Source organism: Pristis pectinata, chromosome 10 (genome assembly GCF_009764475.1).
Source record: "Pristis pectinata isolate sPriPec2 chromosome 10, sPriPec2.1.pri, whole genome shotgun sequence".
Classification (NCBI taxonomy): Eukaryota; Metazoa; Chordata; class Chondrichthyes; order Rhinopristiformes; family Pristidae; genus Pristis; species Pristis pectinata.
The window spans coordinates 4358840-4382873 of record NC_067414.1 but is presented as its reverse complement, the minus strand read 5'-3'; the positions used below and the strand labels follow the sequence as shown (position 1 = coordinate 4382873).

At 43.7% G+C, this 24034-nt stretch overlaps 1 protein-coding gene across 1 annotated transcript in view; it reads right to left on the bottom strand.

Annotated features, from left to right (window-relative positions):
* The window catches only part of LOC127575302 (CUB and sushi domain-containing protein 1-like), a 2402828-nt gene that overhangs the window by 545754 nt on the left and 1833040 nt on the right, over positions 1 to 24034 (bottom strand). Inside the window, 1 exon segment of the mRNA XM_052025075.1 lies at positions 4886 to 5077. Coding sequence (XP_051881035.1) covers positions 4886 to 5077 — 192 coding nt within the window.

Genomic DNA, 24034 nt, shown 5'->3' with positions numbered 1-24034 from the left:
GCAGAATATAGTATTAAGGCTAGGACTCTTGGCAGTGTGGAGGATCAGAGGGATCTTGGGATCAGAGTCCATAGGATGCTCAAAGTGGTAGCACAGGTTGACTGTGGTTAAGGTGGCATATGGTGTATTGTCCTTCATCAATCGGGGAATTGAACTTAGGAGCCGTGAGGTATTGTTGCAGCCATTTAGGTCCCTGGTCAGACCCCACTTGGAGTATTGTGCTCAGTTCTGGTCACCTCACTACAGGAAAGATGTGGAAGCCACAGAAAGGGTGCAGAGGGGATTTACAAGGATGCTGCCTGGATTGGGGAGCATGCCTTATGAAAGCAGGTTGAGGGAACTTGGTCTTTTCTCCTTGGAGAGACAGAAGATGAGGGGGGACCTGATAGAGGTGTATAAAATGATGAGAGGTATTGATAGGGTAGATAGTCAGAGGCTTTTCCCCAGGGCTGAATTGGTGGCCACAAGAGGACATAGGTTTAAGGTGCTAAGGAGTAGATATAGAGGAGATGTCAGGGGTAAGTTTTTTTACTCAGAGAGTGGTGAGTGTGTGGAATGGGCTGCCGTAAACAGTGGTGGAGGCGGATACGATAGGGTCTTTCAAGAGACTGTTAGATAGGTACATGGAGCTGAGTAAAATAGAGGGCTATGGGTAAGCCTAGTAATCTCTAGGGTAGGGACATGTTCGGCACAGCTTTGTAGGCCGAAGAGCCTGAATTGTGCTGTAGGTTTTTCTATGTTCTATTTATCTGGAATGTAATCCTTGGCTACATTCCTGTCTGATACATAAACAGCCTATCCATCAATCTGGTGAACAGCTGAACAGAAATAAAAAGTATTAAGGAAACTCCTGTTTACGTCTTTCCCCCACGGTGGAGCACTCCTGCTGCTCTAGAATGTGTCCCAAGTAGATAACTGACCTTGTGAGCAACCCCTGGCAAGATTATCAAGGTTCAGTTGTCAGTGATTGCTGGGGGTTCAGATGAACATATAATGGCACGATACCTCATAACTATGCCTGTATTCAACCTGCAGCTGAAGTTAACCAAATTTGCACCGTAAAGTCACAGCCATACTATCGTTGACTATTTAAATGCTGATAAAAGTTGTTGTACTGCAGAATATAAAACTCACTGGGTCACCTGATATGGAAAGCCCACATATACGACATTCTGGACCCAGTTCTGGATTAAAGCTTTTGATGATTCTAACATCTCAAGTCAAAATTTGGCTCATTAACATCGAGGGTACAAAATTCAATTTTTTTGGAAGGGTTAAATAGCCAGTCTTGAAGTTCTAAGGCAAGGGAAACAAAGTCTATCTTGTATCACTGCCAGCCAAGTCATTACCACGGCTGTAACATGCATGTCACATATATTAATCATTAACAGAATTGCTTCAGCAAGGCAGGCAGGCATACAGCCCATGAGCCTCGCACAGAGTTGTTGTAAGATCACTCTCATTCTCCGCACCTTCCCCACTGTTCTCTTTTCAGATACTGTTCTAGCGAATGTTTGAAAGCTACAATCGAGTCTGTCTTTCCCACCACCCCAGCAGTACATTCCAGACCCTAACCACTTGCAGTGGAATGTGTTATTTCTCATGTCACTCATGGATCTTTTGCCAATCACTTTCATTCTGTGCCCCCGGCTGTCAATACCATTGCCAATAGGAGTTTGTTTTTTTATCTCCCCTGCTTTCAAACTTCATGGGTTTAAATTCCTCACTCAGAACTCTCCACAATTTCCTGTACCAATGAGAACAACCATACTTTCTCCATTCCATCCACAGAACTGAAGTCCTTCATCACAGCAATCATTTCAGTCAATCTCTTCTGCAGTCTCTCCAAAGCCTTTGCCTCTCCCAAAGTGTGGCCACCCAGAAGTGGCAATGGTGCTCTAGCAGTCTCTCATTGAGATGTCCCTGTTCCACTTTCAAAATTACCCCCTGATGTACAGTGCTAACCACTAAAATGTAACACTTCACATGTATCAGCATTCAACTCCCATGGATTAGCATCCCACAACCTTGTCCAAATCACCTGAACAACTACTACAATTCCCCTCACCTTTCACTACAGCTTTGGTGAGTTTAATAAAAGTACGGGAAACAGCGTCCCGTGAGCTTAAAAGGAACATGGGAAATAAAATCTTCTTGCGTTTAAGGAAGGTGTGAAACAGAGCTCTGGTGTGTAAATGGGAAACAGAGTGCCAGTGCATTGAAATGGTGCAAGGAAACAGACACACTGTTGTTCTAAATGGCGCGAGGGAAACAGAGCCCTGGGAGCTCAAATGATGCAAGGAAAATAGAGTTACACATTGAGGTTAAGCAAGCATTTGACTTAGAGAGCCAGGGAGTTAAAAAAAAATTTCTTCTGGGTAAGTAAAGCAAGAGTAATTGAATAGCACTTTAAGAATATTCTTACTTTGCTGAGCTAATCTCATAAATTGAGGGGGTGGACTCGTGGAATGCACAACTTGTGCCATGTGGGGATTTCAGCATGCTTTTGATGTCAAGGACAACCAGAGATAAACCACAGACAACAAAATCTGCTGGAGGAACTCAGTGGGTCGAGCAGCGTCTGTGGGAGTAAAGGAATCGTGGACATTTCAGGTCGAAACCCGACATCAATTCCTCTCCTCCCACAGATACTGTGTAACCCAGAGTTCCTCCAGCAGATTGTTTGTTGCTCTAGATTCCAGAATCTGCAGTTTCTTGTGTCTCCATAAACCACAGAGAAACCTGGTAACCACAACTAACACTGCTACAGTCATCTGTTATGCTGAGGGTTTCTGGATTCCAGACTTCACTGTGCACTGCTCAATGGGAGTGCATGCAGCAGGGGAAAAGGTTGACCATTAGACAAACAAAACACCAACGGGAAGATTAGTTCAGAAGACTCCCGAGGACACCTTGCTCTCCAAACAGTGTTCAATTCTGAGCACTGACAGGACAGAAGATTCCCCACCCCAGGAAATGCAGGAAAGCTGAGAACACAACACTGTTGGGAGCTCCTCTCCACAGATAGAACGGTTAGGAGAGAAAATATTGTAGGGACTTCTACACCTTGCCGGCAGACAGACACTGCCAATGGTTATGGACACAAGCAAACAGTCAGCAATCAGGCAACATTTGTGGAAAGAGATACAGTCAACGGTTCAAGTCAGCAAGCTGTTGTGGACATGAGTCCGGGTTGGTAGGATTGGCTTCTGAGATATTGAACATCTGAAGAGTATCATTTACTTGGCACTTATATATGTCGCAGCTCTATAAAACTCTGGTTCGACCACACTTGGAGTATTGTGTTCAGTTCTGGTTGCCTCATTATAGGAAGGATGTGGAAGCTTTAGAGAGGGTGCAGAGGAGATTTACCAGGATGTTGCCTGGATTGGAGAGCATGTCTTATGAGGATAGGTTGAGTGAGCTCGGGCTTTTCTCTTTGGAGAGAAGGAGGATGAGAGGGGACTTGATAGAGGTGTACAAGATGATAAGAGGCATAGATCGAGTGGACAGTCAGAGACTTTCCCAGGGTGACAAAGGCTAACACGAGGGGGCATAATTTTAAGGTGACTGGAGGAAGATACAAGGGGGACGTTAGGGTTAAGTTTTTTTTTAAAAAACACAGTGGTGGGTGCATGGAACGCACTGCTGGCAGAGGTTGTGGGGGCAGATACATTAGGGACATTTAAGAGACTGATAGAGAAATGGAGGGCTATGTGGGAGGGAAGGGTTAGATAGATCTTAGAGCAGGATAAAATGTCGGCACAACATTGTGGGCTGAAGGGCCTGTACTGTGTTGTAACGTTCTGTCGGAGGACACCGTGCCTCAGACACACACAGGCCGCTTCCTACTGTTGTTGAGGAAGGGGGTGTTCTTGGGATCTACTCCTCCCATTAATTGTCCACCCCCATTCAAGATGGGAATGTGATAGCATTGCATTGGTTATGGGACTGCTTACCAGAGACAGCTGGTTTTGCAATCTGAATGCGATTGAATATTATTTAATATAAAGAGTTTCACCGAGTTTGAGAGATACCAGTCGGAAACAGGCTCTTTGAAGCACCGAATTCACACTGCCCATCAACCATTCATTTAACCAGACACTATACTAATCGCACACTTTCATCAAGGGATGAGATGGCTGCCAGGGGTGGGAGTGGAGGCAAAACAGGATGGAGGCATTTAAGAGGCTCTGAGATAGGCACGTGAATGTGCAGAGAATGGAGGGATTGGGATATCATGTCCAGGTGAAAGGGATTAGGTTAATCATTTAATTATTAGTTTGACACAACTCTGTGGGCCAAAGAGCCTATGCTGTACTCTATGTTCAGTACCCCAAATCCTTCCACTCACCTGCACACCAGGAGCAATTTACAATGACCAATTAATCCAGTGACCAGCACATTTTTGGGATGTAGGAGAAAACCCACCCAGTTACAGAGAGAGAACATGCAAACTCCACGCAGGCAGCACCCGAGGTCAGGATTGAACCTGGGGTCTCTGGTGCTGTGACATCTCAATCAGCTAACTCTACAATTCAGCTGTAACTTCTGCTCAATTTTCTCAACATCATGCCCATTGGTTCCTTCCCAGAGTTTTGTTTTGCTTTGCTTTCTTGATAGTGAACCGAATGGCGATGGGAGGCAGATTCAGAAATGTTTGAAATCAAACAAGGATAAAGAAATTACTTCTCTTGGCAAACAATTTAAAATGTTATATTCTTGAATACTGCAATCTGACAAGTTCCTTGCCACCAGTTTATTCTGCAGAGGCACAGAGTATCCACCCACAATTGCTGTTCACTTCTACTGAATAATCCATCTCACTGGTCTGATTCTTTCAACCAGGTTTATGACATGTAAATATGAAATATTAATGCAGTACCTGTGCACGTTGGCGGGTCAGGTTGCCAGAAAAATCTGTTGTCCAGCTGCACGCACATGATTTTAGCAGTTCCTTGTAGCTGATAACCTGGATCGCACTGGAAATTCACAGTATCCCCAGGCTCTCTGCTGTCTCCACTCCTTGTTCCATTCTGAGGAACTCCAGGATCATTGCAAGTCGATGCCGTTGAAGCTGCAAGACAAGGGAACCAACGTAACTCTGCTATCTTGATGCAAGTTCCACTTTTCCCTCCAGTTGGGAAGTTTTAAGCTACAGTACACAATCTAAAAGTGAGTGCTAGCCCTTTTCAGACTGGCAAGGAAACAATATTGTATACAACAGGTGATAGAAATTTGAAAGTATCTTCTATAAGTGACAATTGATTTATTATTAGTTTAAAATCAGATAGATTTCTGTAGGTCAAAAAACTCTCCTGTTCAAATGTGAATGTGCCTTAATGGTTTTCTTAAATGGACACACCAGGTGCTGTGAATATTGCAAAATTAAGTGGATTGAAGCACTTTGCCCAATTCTGCCTCTGTTAATTGAATTTGAAGGGTTATTGGTTGGATTATTTTATTGATAGCTGTTCAATCTGTGATAGGATGTCTTGTGCTCCAATGAACCTCTACCTTTCTTTGGGCCAGTTGAGTATATTTCATTTCACTGCAATCTTCTCCACTGTTCCAAACAGTTGAAATGCTGATGATTTCATTTGTTTTTAAATTCACATCCTTCAGGGCAATTAAAAGAGTTGTCCAGAAGTTCTATCCACATCAAAAGCTTCATCAGGAAGATCTTGAAACCTACTATAAAGTGCTGTCAGTTATGTTTATAAAACTCTGGTTAGGCCACATTTGGAATATTGCATTCAATTCTGGTACCCCATTTATAGGAAGGATGTGGAGGCCTTGGAGAGGTTTACCGGGATGCTGCCTTGATTAAAGGGCATGTGCTATGAGGAGAGGTTGGACAAACTTGGGTTGTTTTCTCTGGAGCGGCAGAGGCTGAGGGGAGACCTGACAGAAGTTTATAAGACTATGGGAGGTATAGATGGTGTAGACAGCTGGTATCTTTATCCCAGGGTTGAAATGGCTAATACTGGAGGGCATGACTTTAAAGTGAGAGGGGGTAAATTCAAAGGAGATGTACGGGGCAAGTTTTGTTTTACACAGAGAGTGGTGGGTGCCTGGAATGTGCTGCCAGGGGTGGTGGTGGAGGCAGATACGATAGAGGCATTTAAGAGGCTCTTAGATAGGCACAGGAATGTGCAGAGAGTGGAGGGATGTGGACATTGTGTAGGCAGAAGGGATTAGTTCAGTTAGGCATCTAATTACTAGTTTAGAACATAGAACATAGAACATTACAGCACAGTACAGGCCCTTCGGCCCACAATGTTGCGCTGACATTTTATCCTGCTCTAAGATCTATCTAACCCTTCCCTCCCACATAGCCCCCCCCATTATTCTATCATTCACGTGTCTATCTAAGAGTCTCTTAAATGTCCCTAATGTATCTGCCCCCACAACCTCTGCCGGCAGTGTGTTCCACGCACCCACCAATCTTGTGTAAAAAAAACTTACCCCTGATATCCCCCTTGTATCTTCCTCCAATCACCTTAAAATTATGTCCCCTCATGTTAGCCATTTTCGCCCTGGGGAAAATGTCTCTGACTGTCCACTTGATCTATGCCTCTTATCATCTTGTGCACCTCTATCAAGTCACCTCTCATCCTCCTTCTCTCCAAAGAGAAAAGCCCGAGCTCACTCAACCTATCCTCATAAGACACATAGTTTAATTAGTTCGGCACAACATCGTGGGCTGAAGGACCTGTTCCTGTGTTGTACTGTTCGATGTTAAACAGGTGCTAATTTATTTTGACCTTAAGATGTTGGGCTGAGAGTAATAATCAACCACCTTAGGAAAAAACTTTGAATCACATCTTTGAAACTTTCTGCACTAATTTTGAAGAACCAAATCAATACATTTATCCTAGTACAAACAGAAACATCAGTGATTTTAGAAATGACATTTTATATTGATAAGTACCTTCTGCAATAATGTTAATAAAACCTGTACATATATGAACACAGACTTCAAAAGTACTGGGAGGTCAGCAAATTAAAAATTATTTCAATGACCCATACTGGATACACATGAACATTTTCAATCCTTATTCTATCACAGCCAAAACTATCCACATGTTTCTTGACAGTCGTTGCAACACACCCATTGGATCCAGAAGTCAACGTTACATCTTTTGAGTGTGTTCACCTGCAATCGGTGATATGCCACCAACTGGATTAACATAACTTTTTGCTGCCTACCTCAGCCGGCTATTTCTGCCACCGAGTAATGAGGTAAATGGGATGTCCTTTAGTTAGAACATAAGAAATAGAAGCAGGCGTCGGTCATCTGGCCCGTCGAGCCTGCTCCGCCATTCAGTAACACCATGGCTGATCTGGCCGTGGACTCAGCTCCGCCTACCTGCCTTGTCCCCATAAACCCTAATTCCCTTATGATGTAAAAACAGTGTCTCAAATATATTTAATGAGGTAGCCTCTACTGCTTCCCTGGGCGGAGAATTCCACAGATTCACAGCTCTCTGGAAAATGCAGTTCCTCCTCATCTCCATCCCAAATCTACTCCCCTGAATCTTGACACTATGTCCCCTAGTTCTAGTCTCACCTACCTGTGGAAGTAACCTTCCTGCCTCTATCTTATCTATCCCTTTCGTAATTTTATCTGTTACTATAAGATCCCCTCTCATTCTTCTCAATTCCAGCAAGTATAGTCCCAGGCAACTCAATCTCTCCTCATAGGTTAACCCCCTCATCTATGGAATCAACCTGGTGAACCTCCTCTGCACCGCCTCCAAAGCCAGTACATCATAGAGTCATAGAGCAATACAGCACAGATACAGGCCCTTTGGCCCAACCAGTCCATGCCAACCACGGTGCCCACCCAGCTAGTCCCAATTTCCTGCATTTGGCCCATATCCCCCCAAGCCCCACCCCTGCATGTACCTATCCAAGTGCTTCTTAAATGATACTATTGTACCTGCCTCAACCACTTCCTCTGGCAGCTGAACAATTTATAGAACCAAAAGATACAGACACAAAGCAAAGCAGTGCAGCTAACAATTCATAATACACATATCCAGGATAATCGTTTCAAAGAACTTGTTCAATCTCAGCTTCTTTCAGAACCCTACTGAGATGACAGTGTTTGTATCTTTTAAACTTTGTGCTTTTAAAAGTTAGAATTCACAACATTCAGCTAATCTGAGGACCTTCATTCATCTGATCTCCTTTGATGCAAGAACAATCCCTCTGAATGACAGATTGGATGCAAAACACACACAACTATGACAAAATTGTTGGCGCAATGGTGCGTGACCAAAGTCACCGCAGGAATTTAAACTATCAGTTTTCGAGAGGTCAGCCTCACAAGGTCCACTGTATGAACCATGTTTTTGCCTCTCAATATATCTTAAAAGTCCCTGTCAGCTTCTATCCTGCTGTTGTAAGACTATTGAACGTTTCCCCAGTACAATAAGGTGGACTCTTGACCTCACAATCTACCTCGTTCTGACCTTGCACCTTATTGTCCACCTGCACTGCACTTTCTCTGTAACTGTGACACTTTACTCTGCATTCTGTTATTGTTTTACCCTGTACTACCTCAATGCATTGTTGTAATGAATTGATCTGTATGAACGGGACATGAAAAGGCCTTGGCGTGTAGGGTTAAGGAAAATCCCAAGGGTTTTTTCGCTTACGTGAAGAGCAGGAGGATGACGAGAGTTAAGGGAGGTCCGATTAGAGACAAAGGTAGGAAGATGTGCCTGGAAGTTGTGGAAGTGAGTGATGTTCTAAATTAATACTTCTCTTTAGTATTCACCAAGGAGAGGGGCCTTGATGACGCAGAGGACAGTGTTGGTAAGGTTAATGTTCTAGAGCATGTAGATATCAAAAGAGAGGATATGTTGGAGCTGTTAGAAAATATTAGGACAGGTAAGTCCCCGGGGCCTGACGGAATATTCCCCAGGCTGCTCCGCGAGGTGAGGGAGGAGATTGCTGAGCTGTTGGCTAGGATCTTTGAGTCCTCGTTGTCCATGGGAATGGTACCGGAGGATTGGAGGGTGGCAAATATTGCCCCCAATTCAAAAAAGGTAGTAGGGATAGTCCAGGCAATTACAGACCAGTGAGCCTTACGTCTGTGGTGGGCAAGCTATTGGTAAGAGAGGTAGGATCTATGAGCATTTAGAAAATCATGGTCTGATTAGGGACAGCCAGCATGGCTTTGTGAAGGGCAGATCATGTCTCACAAGCGTGATAGGGTTCTTTGAGGAGGTGACCAGGAAGATTGATGAGGGTAGTGCAGTAGATGTGGTCTACATGGATTTTAGTAAGGTGTTTGACAAGGTTCCACATGGTAGGCTTCTTCAGAAGGTCAGAGTGCATGGGATCCAGGGAGGCTTGGCCGTGTGGATTCAGAATTGGCTTGCATGTAGAAAGTAGGGGGTTGTGGTGGAGGGAGTGCATTCGGATTGGAGGGCTGTGACTAGTGGTGTCCCACAGGGATCGGTTCTGGGACCTCTACTTTTCGTGATTTTTATTAATGACTTGGATGAGAGGGTAGAAGGGTGGGTTAGCAAGTTTGCAGATGACACAAAGGTTGGTGGTGTTGTGGATAGTGTGGAGGACTGTCGAAGATTGCAGAGGGACATTGATAGGATAAAGAACTGGGCTGAGAAGTGGCAGATGGAGTTCAATCCGGAGAAGTGTGAGGTGGTACATTTTGGAAGGACAAACTCCAAGGCGGAGTACAAAGTTAATGGCAGGATTCTGGGTAGTGTGGAGGAGCAGAGGGATCTGGGGGTTCATATCCGCAGATCACTGAAAGTTGCCTCACAGGTGGATAGGGTAGTTAAAAAAGCTTATGGGTTGTAGTTTTCATAAGTCGTGGGATCGAGTTTAAGAGCCATGAGGTAATGATGCAGCTCTACAAAACTCTGGTTAGATCACACTTGGGGTACTGTGTCCAGTTCTGGTCGCCTCATTATAGGAAGGATGTGGAAGCGTTGGAAAGTGTGCAGAGGAGATTTACCAAGATGCTGCCTGGTTTGGAGAGTATGCATTATGAGGAGAGACTAAGGGAGCTAGGGTTTTATTCTTTGGAGAGAAGGAGGATGAGAGGAGACATGATAGAGGTATACAAAATATTAAGAGGAATAGATAGAGTGGACAGCCAGCGCCTCTTTCTCGGGGCACCAATGCTCAATACAAGAGGGCATGGCTTTAAATGTGTGGGAAGTTCAAGGGAGATATCAGAGGAAGGTTTTTTACCCAGAGAGTGGTTGGGGCGTGGAATGCGCTGCCTGGGGTGGTGGTGGAGGCATTGGTCAAATTCAAGAGATTGTTAGATAAGCATATGGGGGAATTTAAAATAGAGGGATACGTGGGAGGAAGGGGTTAGAGAGTCTTAGGCGAGGTTTAAAGGTCGGCACAACATTGTGGGCCGAAGGGCCTGTATTGTGCCGTACTGTTCGATGTTCTATGGTAACGGTATGCTAGACAAGTTTTTCACTGTACCTCGGTACATGTGATAATAATAAACCAATACCATTTCCAGTTCCAGCTGTGCCATAACCACTGGAGACGATCTGTTTATTGAAATTGGTAAATTAAATTGGTAATTTGGTTTATTATTGTCACATGTACCAAGGTGCAGTGAAAAACTTGTCTTGCAGATCAATCCATCACATCAGTCAATTGAGGTAGTACAAGGGAAAACAATAACAGAATGCAGAATAAAGTGTTACAGTTACAGAGGAAGTGCAGTGCAGGCAGACAATAAGGTGCAAGGTCATAACGAGGTAGATTGTGAGGTTAAGAGTCCATCTTATCGCACCAGGGGACCGTTCAATAGTCTTATAACAGCGGGAGAGAAGCAGTCCTCGAGCCTGGTGGTACGTGCTTTCAGGCTTTTGTATCTTCTCATGTAAAATTGACTATCTGGACTCCATTTCAGCAAGAACAGTCTGCTGAATATGGATGAAATTTTCTTTTACGTTAATAGAGCATTTTTCTTGCACATTGTTAATGAATGATGCAAGTAAAACAGAAAGACATGGTTACAAGTAATGAGGAAAAACATTGCCAGAGAGTATAATGGGGGTTGGGAGGTAGAGATGGGGTTGAGGTGTATGTCTATGTTCTGACTGAATCATGCCCATTGATTCCCAAGATTTATAGACTGGAAAATTGTATGGAAGTCTGATGAAATCCACAAAATCTGTTCTGGGCCTTCCTTGATTACACGGTGTCTGCTCAGAGAAGCTGCTGGGCTGAGCCGTGAGATCAAACTATGTGCGATCCATTTCGATGTCACTTGCACAGAGTTGATAAGCCTTGGAGATCCCATAAAAGGCACAGGTGTCACCTACAGACTGACTCAGTCTGCAGCAGCTCGGCAGAAAAGGAGACAAAGCTTAGAACATGAGAATTCATCTATGATGCACATCAATACAGGGATCTGTGTCACTCTGTATGAAAACTCACTGAATAAAAGGTATCTGTACAAAAGTCCAGTTCTCGTCAACCGATGACTCAAAAGCACCCAAAATGCCATGCCACTGAATAGTCTGTTTTACAACCCTGTTTTCTCACTGAGAACTAATCATGGCTTTGTCAAGTGCTTTGAAACAAAGTGACTTACAAGCATTAAAATGTTAACAGGGGCAGTGAACAAATTTGACAGCAAAATATAATTCTCGTTTAAGGTGAATAAATATCAAATCAGAAGCAAATGTTCTGGGGCATGTTTGAACACTGGTCTGGGTTAATATTGCTCTTTTTGTAATTAAATATGCATTATTAAAGAGGAAAATACTGACAAAAACTAATGCTAGCTCACAATTTACAGATAAAATGTTCAAGCGTGAAGATGCTTTGTTGATATGGGTGGTGTTCCAAGGTCAGCACTTCTACAGCATCTCAGCTGTTACACCTGCCCAGGAATGCCTGCTGAGGTGAAAGGCAAATTAACAAACTCTGCGGAATAGCTAAAATTAAATAGATGACAATTTGCCCTCATCTCGCTTTGCCCCCAGAACACTCTATGCAAAAGATGTATTTCACTGTGTTTCGATGTACATGTGACTAATAAAGAAATCTTATCTTATCTTATCTTACTAAGCACCAATTAGGAGCCAACGTTGTGACCTATGATTGCAACACAGTAGTGTAGCGGTTAGCGTGACTCCATTACATCACCAGTGACCCGGGTTCAATTCCGGCCGCTGTCTATAATGAACTTGTACGTTCTCCCCTCGTCTGCATGGGTTTCCTCTGGGTGCTCCGGTTTCCTCCCACATTCCAAAGACACATGGGTTAGGAGCTGTGGGCGTGCTATGTTGGCGCCGGAAGCGTGGCGACACTTGCAGACTGCCCCCGCAACACTCTACGCAGAAGATGCATTTCACTGTGTGTTTCGACGTACGTGTGACTAATAAATAAATATTTTATCTTATCAATGGAAGGATTGTAGTTCTCTTTGTAATCTACTGATCTCGGATCTACCATCCAAGTCTATCTTCACAGAGAACATGGGCAAACTGAAAACCAGGTCACTCGTAATGGAATACGAACACAAGGAGGAGGCCATCTGGCCCGTCGAGCCTGCTCTGCCATTCAATAAGATCATGGCTGATCTGCCCGTGGACTCAGATCCACCTGCCTGCCTTTTCCCCATAACCCTTAATTCCCCTACTATGCAAAAACCTATTTAACTGTTGTCTTAAATATATTTAATGAAGTAGCCTCTACTGCTTCCCTTGGCAGAGAATTCCACAGATACACTACTCTCTGGGAAAAGCAGTTTCTCCTCATCTCCATCCTAAATCTATTCCCCCAAATCTTCAGGCTATGTCCTCTAGTTCTAGTCTCACCCACCAGCGGAATCAACCTTCCTGCCTCTATCTTATCTATCCCTTCATAAATTTATTTATTTCTATAAGATCCCCTCTCATTCTTCTGAATTCCAACGAGTATAGTCCCAAGTGACCCAATCTCTCCTCATTGGCTAACCTCCACAATCAACCTGGTGAACCACCTCTGCACCGCCTCCAAAGCCAGTATATCTTTCCTCAAGTAAGGAGACCAGAACTGCACGCAGTACTCCAGGTGTGACCTCACCAGTACCCTGTACAGTTGCAGCATAACCTCCCTGCTCTTAAATTCAATCCCTCCAGCAATGAAGGTCAACGTTCCATTTGCCTTCTTGATAACCTGTTGTACCTGCAAACCAACCTTTTGCGATCATGCACAAGCACTCCCGTCCCTCTGCACAACAGCATGCTGCAATCTTCCACCATTTAAATAATAATCTGATCTTCTATTTTTCCTTCCAAAGTGGATGACCTCACATTTACCAACACTGTACTCCATCTGCTAGACCCTTGCCCACTCAATTAACCTATCTATAATCTCTCTGCAGACTCTCCGCGTCCTCTGTGCAATTTGCTTTTCCAATCAATTTAGTGTCATCAGCAAACTTGGTCCCCTCTTCCAAATCATTGAAGTATATCGTAAACAGTTGCAGGCCCAGCACCGACCCCTGCGGCACCGCACTCACCACCCATTGCCAAACAGAGAAGCACCCATTTATCCCAACTCTCTGCCTTCTATTGGTTAACCAATCCTCTATCCATGCTAATACATTACCCCCAACTCCATGCATCCTTATCTTATGGATAAGTCTTTTATGCGGTACCTTATCAAATGCCTTCTGGAAATCCAAGTATACAAGATCCACCTGCTCCCCTCTATTCACTACGCTCATTATATCCTCAAAAAACTCCAGTAAGTTTGTCAAACAGGACCTTCCCTTCCTGAATCCATGCTGTGTCTGCCTGATGGAACCACTTCTATCCAGACGTCTCGCTATTTCTTCCTTAATGATAGCTTCAAGCATTTTCCTGACTACAGACGTTAAACTAACTGGCCTATAGTTACCTGCCTTTTGCCTACATCCTTTTTTAAACAATGGCGTGACATTCGCTGTCTTCCAATCCGCCGGGACCTGCCCAGAGTCCAGAGAATTTTGGTAAATTATCACAAATGCCTCTATTATAACTTCCGCTATTTCTTTCAGTACCCTGGGATGCATCCCATCAGGACCGGGGGACTTGTCTACTTTTAGGCCCACTAGTTGCTCATCACTACCTCTTTAGTGACAGCGATTGTATTGGGGTCCTCACCTCCCATCGCATCCATAACATCTCTCTTTGGCATGTTAGACGTGTCCTCCTCTGTGAAGACCGACATAAAATAGTCGTTCAAGGCTTCTGCCATTTCCACATCACCCAATATTAATTCCCCCTTCTCATCTTCCAAGGGACCAACGTTCACTTTAGCCACCCTTTTCCGCTTTATATAATTATAAAAAAAATTACTGTCTGTTTTTATATTTTGTGCTAGTTTACTTTCATAATCTACCTTCCCTTTCCTTATTGCTTGCTTTGTGGTTCTTTGTTGCTTTTTAAAGTTTTCCCAATCTTCCAGTTTCCCACTACTCTTGGCAACTTTGTATGCATGAGCTTTTAGCTTGATGCCTTCTTTTATTTCGTTAGTTATCCAAGGCTGGCTCTCCCCACCCTTACTGTCCTTGCTTTTATCTGGAATATACTTTTGTTGAGCACCACAAAAAATCTCTTTGAAAGTCTTCCACTGTTCCTCAACTGTCCCACCACACAGCCTGTGTTTCCAGTCTACGCTAGCCAACTCCTCCCTCATCCCATTGTTACTCCCTTGTCTAGGCATAATACACTGGTTTTAGATTGAACTATTGCACCCTACATTTGTATGAGAAATTCAATTGTACTGTGATCACTCTTTCCAAGAGGATCCCTAACTTCCAGATGGTTAATTTTACCTGTCTCGTTGCACAGGACCAGATCTAAGATAACATTTTCCTTTGTAGGTTCACAAACATGCTGTTCAGGAAAGCTATCACGGATGCATTCTGTGAAGTCCTGCTCAAGACTGCAACGACCAACTTGATTCACCCAATCTATGTGGAAGTTAAAGGCACCCATGACAACGCTGCTCCATTCTTACATGCATCAGATATTTCTTGGTTTATTGCCTGTGCCACTGTAATGTTATTATTCGGTGGCCTATAGACAACTCCCACCAGTGATTTTTTCCCTTTACAATTCCTAATCTCTAACCAGATGGACTCAACATTCTGCTCCCTAGATCTTGTATCGTCTCTCACTATCACCCTGATCTCATTCTTAATTAAGAGCGCTACCCCACCTCCCTTACCTTCCTGCCTATCACTCTGTATTACCTGATACCCTTGGATATTTAATTCCCACTCATCTCCACCCTGCAACCACATTTCTATAATGGCCACTAAATCAAACCCCTTTGTACTGACTTGTGCCACAAGTTCACTGATCTCGTTTCGAGTACTACGGGCATTCAGATGAAGTGCCCTTACACTCATTGTGCTTTTAGAATCCAGTAAACTTTGTGTCCTTTGCGTTTGACTTTTCTGTACTCCACTCTTACTTTTCCCTTTGCTAACTTTTGTTCTGGTCTCTGCTTTGCTTCTCTCTGCCTTTCTGCATGGATTCCCATCCCCCTGCCATATCAGTTTAAACCGTTAGATTAAACAAAGAGTGAGTGAGAGAAGTGTCTTTACGGCTATCAACATTCACGTGGTTAAAGCAGCAGACAGTTCCGGGATGGGGGAAGAGCACCGTCACCACTTCCGTTGCTTGTATTTGAAATGGGAAAAGCAACATCACCCACCTTGACCACTGGAAATAAAAGTCAGGCAGATTCAACATGACGTGCGGCAGATTCAGGCAGCTTACTACCCAAGCAGTGAAGGTGGAGGTTGTACCAGAAATTTAAAAATAGTGATGGAATAAGTTGAGAAAATGTATCTACAACCCTATGGTTGATGAGTAACCCAACTGAAAGAATCACATACAATTATACAAATTCCTCACACTTAATTGAATATTAAGTACAGTAGATCAAACGTATGGCCCTTTAAATGGGCTTTCTTGTTTCCTTTCCTTTGTGAATTGACTTAGACCAATAATTTGATACTCATGAAGGTGAAGGGACCAGAGTGGAATTATTAAAATGTTCTCATATTTATAACAATATTTCTTTTGTTTCACTGTCATTTCTTTCCTCTTGGATCAGGCACGGTAGTGTAGCGGTTAGCGTAACGCTATTACAGCGCCAGCGACCCGGGTTCAATTCCGGCCACTGTCTGTAAGGAGTTTGTACGTTCTCCCCATGCTTGCGTGGGTTTCCTCCGGGTGCTCCGGTTTCCACCCACATTCCAAAAACGTACGGGTTAGGAAGTTGTGGGCATGCCATGTTGGCGCTGGAAGCGCGGCGACACTTACGGGCTGCCCCCAGAACACTCTACGCAAAAGATGCATTTCACTGTGTGTTTCAACGTACATGTGACTAATAAAGATCTTATCTTATAAATAACTGCTTCGAAATATCTTAACAGAGATTTATATTCTTAAAATAATGACATTTAAGAGGCATTTAGACAGACACATGAACAGGCAGGGAATGGAGACATGTGGACCATGTGCAGGCGGATGGAACTAGTTTAATTTGGCATCATGGTCAGCACAGACAATGTGGGCCGAAGGGCCTGTTCCTGTGCTGTACTGTTCTGTGTTTGAAAGTGTTATTCCCATGTGAGAGTGAAGCCTAATCATGTTTAAGCACTTGTTATAAAAAGCAGTAAACCATATAAAATAATTGGGTTAATACTGGTGATGCACGAGCAGAGAAAGGAAACTCCTGTCAACATATTAGTTTGTCCACCTATGATAGCCCTTCTAACTTATCGGGTGAAATGACACCCAGCAACAGATCTATGTAATTATTTTCATTGAAACATCAAAAAGCAAATGCAACATCCATGGCGCCCAACATGTTCAACTCTTGACATTTCTGCTTATTTGTTGTTATCTGTCTTTCCTTATTTCCTTCAATCTAATCTCTCTCCAGAAACAAATATTTATGCCCCTGAAGCCATTCAAACTATTGCTTTCAGTACAATAAAAGTATAACTGATATATCCAGATGATTCACGAGATAATAAAGCTCAAAGATACAGCTGCTTCTCTGATTTCCAAAGAAAGATCATGGGGCTCTTCGACAAAACATCAAACACGCTATTGTTACTGAAAATATTATAGTTCGTTATGGCGCCTCTTTAGAACATGGTCTCTAATCCAGCTCCACAGAAGCAAAGGACACATTTGATTAAAGTGATTTACTCGCACCTCTACTTCCTCAGGAGGCTAAAGAAATTAGCCCCTTTGACACTCACCAACTTTTACCGATGCACCATAGAAAGCATCCTATCTGGATGCACCGTGGCTTGCTATGGCAACAGTTCTTCCCAGGACCACAAGAAACTGCAGAGAGTTGTGGACACAGACCAGCGCATCACGGACACCAGCCTCCCCTCCGTGGACTCTGTCTATACCTCTCGCTGCCTTGGTGAAAGAGCCAACATAATCAAAGAGCCCACCCACCTGGGTCATTCTCTCTTCTCTCCTCTCCCATCAGGAAGAAGGTACAGGAACATGAGGGCACATACCACCAGGCTCAAGGACAGCTTCTATCCCATTGTGATAAGACTATTGAACGGTTCCCTTATATGATGAGATGGACTCTTGACCTCACAATCTACCTTGTTTGACCTTGTACCTTATTGTCTACCTGCAATGCACTTCCCTGTAGCTGTGAGACTTTACTCTGTATTCTGCTATTGCTCTTACCCTGTACTACCTCAATGCACTGTGTAATGAGTTGATCTGTATGAACGGTATGCAAAACAAGTTTTTCACTGTACCTCGGTACAAGTGACAATAATAAAACAATTCCAATACCAATACATTACTTGGACAAAAATCTATCAAAGAGGTATTACCTTTCAAAACTCTGAGAGGTAGTTAATATCAAGACCATGTAAATATTTCCAGAGGCAACCTTAACACTTGCATCAAGGTTCTAATAATGTTTGTATCAGGACAATGGCAAAAGTTAACAACTCAATATTTTGTCATTTCTGCATAACTGTGGTTATATTTCCTCTCTTTCCTCCTAATAAAATTGTTCCATAATTCCATAATGCTGGGGTTTCCCTGATATCTTGCCCAGTCATTTATTCCTCAACTATGAACACCGACAGCAAACACACAATATCTGATCACGAGAAATGTCACTGCCCAGTTAAAATGTAACCTCATCTGCCTCGTTTGCAAGCATTTTCCAGGAGGGGTCATAAAGATGGAGAGCGGTACAGTTTATCGGTTTGCTGAGTCATTGTCAATAAGGTTAGTCCTATCTGCAAACCAAATGTTGGGTGTTTGTCATATAGCTCAGAACCTTGCTTTCCTGTTGAGGCTTTGTGATCAAAGTGACTTGAGTCAATGCTTGAGAAACAAAGGACTGAAGATGCTGGAATCTAGATGAAAAACACGATGATGCTGGAGGAACTCAGCAGGCCAGGCAGCGTCCGTGGAGAAAAGTCGACGGTCAACATTTCAGGTCAGGACCAGAAACGTTGACCGCCTGCTTTTCTCCACGGATGCTGCCTGGCCTGCTGAGTTCCTCCAGCATCATTGAGTCAATGCAGTGCAGGCAACATATCTATTAAGCAAACAACCTCCCCTCTCCCATGAAATATCATTCCCTGCACAAAATTCAGCAAGTCAGCATAATCCCAATTTGGTGAATGCAGTGAATACACAGATAATGAGCAAAATTCACCATCAGATTATTTTCTCCCCAGTCACACTGGATGTAGTCTCAGTTCTTCTTTCTCATATTGGGATCTCACAGCATTTCTGCAGAGAATTGAATTAGATGAAGTGCCTGCCCCCCCAAAAAAAACCCAAGCGTAATTCCATTTCCAATGTGTAAAATAGGATAGTGACCGCACCGCCATCGAACCGGCTCCCGAGATCGCGACGTCGTCGGAGGCCCCGATCCAAGATGGCGCGGGGCCCTCCTTCTTCCCCAGCGTTGGGCTGGAAAAGCCTGCGCACAGGAAGGTCAGGTGACCCACGCGTGACGTCAGCGCGGGAACTGTAGCGCGGGAAGTTTTCGGATATTAAAGACGCACTGCGCCCCTGTCGGCATTAGACCTCTGATTTCAAAACCAGCGACTCTGTGTCTTCATTTTGTAGTGTGTAGCTAGCCACTACAATAGCTTTATTATTATTCTATTGATCAGGAATATTTTGGCAATGTTAAGTGCTGTTGTTTGCAAACAGCAGCAACAACATCTTCCATTGATCTATCGCCTTTAACATGTCCTTGAAATAGGTTAATGGGACAAAATCTGACCAAGAATCATAAATGAGGAGGTTACGGTTGATGACCAAAGGCTTGGAAATGGAGGCAGGTATTAAGGAATGTCTTAAGAGACGAAAGGGAAGAAGGGCAGAGGGGTTTAGGGAAGGAATTTCAGAGGTTAGGGACCAGACAGGACCACACAGCAAGCACTGGTGGAGGGAATAAATTCAGGGATGACAAGGCTTTAAGGACTGGATGGGCAGTGACTTTTTGGAGGTTATTGAGTGTACAGGGGAGTACAGAGGGAGGGAAGGGTGAAGAGAAGACTTGAAAATCTAAAACAAAATCAATTGCCTTAATGGAAGTCAGTGTAACTTGGCAAGGACAAGATGTTGAATGGGATTTGGACACACACCATGAATAGTAGGCCTCTCCGGGAATATTGCAGGAGACAGGAACTTAGTGTACAAGTCCACAGATCCCTAAATGTGGCTCCACATGTGGATAAGGTAGTGTAGAAGGCATACAAGACACTAGCCTTCATTAGTGGGAAGCTGAGGGCAGGAAAGTTATGGTACAACTTTACAAAATGTTGGTTAGATCACAGCTTAGAGCAATGTGACGTAGAGGAGGTTTACCAGGACGTTGCCTGGGATGGAACATTTTACTCATGAGGAGAGACTGGACAGGTTGGGTGAGCTTTCCTTTGAGTGGAAGAGCCTGAGGGGGTACCTGATAGAGGTGTACAACATTAGACAGGGTAGATGGTTGAGGAACTGTTCTCTGTAACAAAGACATTTCAAACCAGAGGGCATAGGATTATCGAGAGGAAAAAGATGAGAGGAAAAGTTTTTTTTCAGCCAGAAGGTGGTTGGAATTTGAACACACTACCTGAGATGTTGGTGGGAGCAGATACTTTCACATTTAAGAAGTATCTGGACAAGTATTTGAATTGCCAGGGCATTCAAGGCGACAGATCAAGTGCTGGTAAAAGAGATTAGTGCAGATGGATGTTTGAGGGAGGCATGAACACGATAGACAAAAAGAGCTGTTTCTCTGCTGTATGATTCTATAATAATTGGTATTGGCTTTAGAACGTAGGACATAGAACATTACAACACAGTACAGGACCTTCGGCCCACGATGTTGTGCTGAAGATAGTGGAGACAGTGTTAATGCAGATAGTGGAGTTTAGAATGATCTCAGATTTAAAAAGGATAGAATAAGGGATGCCATCCAATAATTTGTGGAAAGAATCAAATATGTACCAAGTATGCAAAGAGTTGGATTCGCTTTCTAACAGTTGTCAGGTAGAGGAGCGAGCTCTACCAAGGGAAGGGAGATTGCAACAGGGATCGAAGACAAAAGGTGAGAAATTCATTTTGGATGAGCAGCACTGAACATGTGTGGTTATTGGGTGAAAGCGGCACACTTCCTGAATATTTGGCTTCATTTGGATCTGAATGTGCCCAGGAGAATACAAAAAGTTGGCCAATGTCGTTGCTTGTGAATCAAATTTCTCTCTGAGTGGGTTCAACCTGTCAAGATAGGTCTGCTGTCAGTTTAGACAATGGAGGGATCAAGAGTGGTTGCAATGATGAGGCAGAGCTCTGAGTGATCGTCACTGTGGAAATCAATGGTGTGCATTCAGTTGAGGTCATCAGGAAAATGAGAGGTAGGTCGAGTCCTCAGGAAACTCCAATGCCAACTCTGCGGGAATGGGAAGAGAATCATTGTAGTGATCCCACGGATTTAACTGGATTGATAACAAGAAAACCAGATGCTCCCTGCCAGCTGGATGATGGTCCAGAAACAGTGGAGAACCCTTAACACTGGCAAGGCCATTAACAATGTTGAAGAGCAGAGAGACCTTGTGGTGCAAGTCCATGACTCACTGAAAGTGGCTACACAGGTAGATAGGGTGGTTAAGAAGGCTTATGGAATGCTTGCATTTATTAATCAGGGTATTGAGTACAGGAGTCAAAAAGTTATGATGCATCTCTATAGGACTCTGGTTAGGCTGCATTTAGAGTATTGCGTGCAATTCTGGTCACCTTACTACGGGAAGGATGTCAAGGCTTTAGAGAGGGTGCAGAGGAGGTTTACTAGGATGCTGCCTGGATTAGAGGGCATGTGCTATCAGGAGAGGCTGGACAAACTTGGGCTCTTTTCTCTGGAGCGGTGGAGGCTGAGGGGTAATCTGTCGGAAGTGTATAAAATTATGAGGGGCATAGATAGGGTGGACAAGCAATATCTTTTTCCCATTATTGAACGATCCAGAGGGCATGCATTTAAGGTGAGAGGGGGTAGGTTCAGAACAGACGTGAGGGATATGTTTTTTACTGAGAGAGTGGTGGATGCCTGGAATGCGTTGCCTGATAGGGTAGTGGAGGCAAATTCATTGGGGGCTTTTAACAGGGGCTTGGATGGGCACATGAATGAGAGGAAAATGGAGAGATATGGGCATTCTGTAGGTAGGACGAATAGCTATGCCGGCACAACATTGTGGGCCGAAGGGCCTGTTCTGTGCTGTACTGTTCTATGTTCTATGTTCTATGAACAATGGTGCGACCAGCTGTTGTAGGTTGAGATGGATATGGAGGGATTTTAAGCTCACAGCCACCCGTGACGTAATTTGTGACTTTCATAATCAGTATTTCTGCACTGTTAACAGTGGGACCCTGACTGGAAGCATTCAAACTTCGAGATCCATGAAAGATGAGTACAAATCTGAGAAGCGACATCAGAATCAAAGACTTCTGAGCGGAAAGAAAGATTGGAAATGGGGCAATAGTTTGCAAGGTTAAAGGTTTTGTTTTGGAGAGAGAGACTCCTTATGTCAATATGAAATGACTAATGAAGTATCTGTTTGAACTGCATCTGGAAATAAGGAATACAGAGGTAGGAACATTACGTAGCACAGGAGATGCTTCAGCTACGGTTGGATACATAAGAAAGGAATCAAATGAGCTTCAGAGCAAAATTTTAGTGAAATACTTTTTTCATTACTAGATATTTCAGCCCGGTACCACAACTGGTAAAATTGACCACTTTCATTTGTACTTCACATTTAAAGCAGAATAAAATGCTGGAAATACTCAGCAGATCAGGCAGCATATGTGGGAAAAAGACAATGTTCATGTTTCAAGGTTGAAGGCTCTTTATTAGAACTGACATAGAAAGAAAACAGGTCAGGTTTACGTTGCAGACAATTTGGTTGAGGGGTGGATAGGGGTTGAGACAGAGCTGCATTGGGGTTAGGTTGCAGCTGAAGTCATCTCTCCCAACTCTCTCTGCAACTTAAAACTAACTTGATTTCTCTCTTCTCCAGTTCTGACGAGTGGCCTTCAACTTGAAATTTTCTCTGTGTCATTTTTGATTGATGATGCCTGAACTTCTGTTTATTTCCAGCATTTTCTGTTTTCATTTCAGACTTCCAGCTCCTGCAGATTTTTTATGTGATTTTGTCTATGTTCCTTTGATATACAATTTGTTTTTTTTCCAATTTAAGTCAGTAGTCACAGAGAAGAATAATGCTTAGATCTGGCTCCAATACGGAGAACATTTCACTGACTTTACCAAAACAGTCAAGGTAAAATCGGTGACAGTGAGCCTTACTGGAATCCAACAAGCTTTATTCCTAGTGCCGGGCTGCTATACTGGGAATGATTCAATAATCTCACCATAACCGATAAGGTAAACCAATTATCTCTCACGTTAATAACCTTCCTTTTACGCGACAGACACTCTGTTCACAATACTCCCCTTCCTCACACCCCTTCTGCCCCTAACCATAACTAGAATGCATTTTAGATAAGATCTCTTTCTTAGTCACATGTACATCGGAACACACAGTGAAATGCACCTTTGCGTAGAGTGTTCTGGGAGCAGCCCGCAAGTGTCGCCACGCTTCCGGCGCCAACATAGCACGCCCACAACTTCCTAACCCATACGTCTTTGGAATATGGGAGGAAACCGGAGCACCCGGAGGAAACCCACGCAGACACGGGGAGAATGTACAAGCTCCTTATAGTCAGCAGCCGGAATTGAACCTGGGTCGCTGGCGCTGTTATAACGTTACGCTAACTGCTACGCTACCCTGTCACATGTAATTCTACTTAGATATTTTGCATCTTTGGCTCTCACCAGCAGAGCAAACACTCCTCAGTTCCATGCACAAGAACCAACCGCAATCTGCACCATGCAAGTGTAACTGCCACATTGCTGACACACTTCACGAGGCTGTTGCTAACACACTCATGAAATGCAGGAAGCTGCACATAATGTAATGTAACAGGCAGTGACGGGGGAGGAGGGGACAGAGAGGGAGGTGACAGGGAGGTGAAGGGGGAGGAGGTGACGGGGAGGAGGACACAGGAGACAGTGTGGAAGAGGTGACGAAGGAGGATGTGATGAAGGAGCGGTGAAGACGAGGGGAGGACCCGGTGTAGGTTTCCGACCTGAAAATTTGACATGTCCTTTTGCGGTTCTGTATCAAATTCTGTCTGACATTCACGGCTCAAATGCAGTGCTTGGGATTTTTTTCCAACCTTAAAAAGGGCCATTTAAATGCAATTTATTTCTGTTGGAATGAACAGTAGTAGAAGCTCTGGTATAAAATTGGTAAGTCTGGTAGATTTGTGAGAAAAGGCTCACTTTTGTATCAAGCCAAAGGGTCTGTAAAGTCACTAGTTTTATCGAGATTTGCTTTGATTTAGTTCACCTCTCTGGTTAAACACAGCAATTGCTCTTCACCCAAGCTCAGCAGGTAGAAAGTAGACTG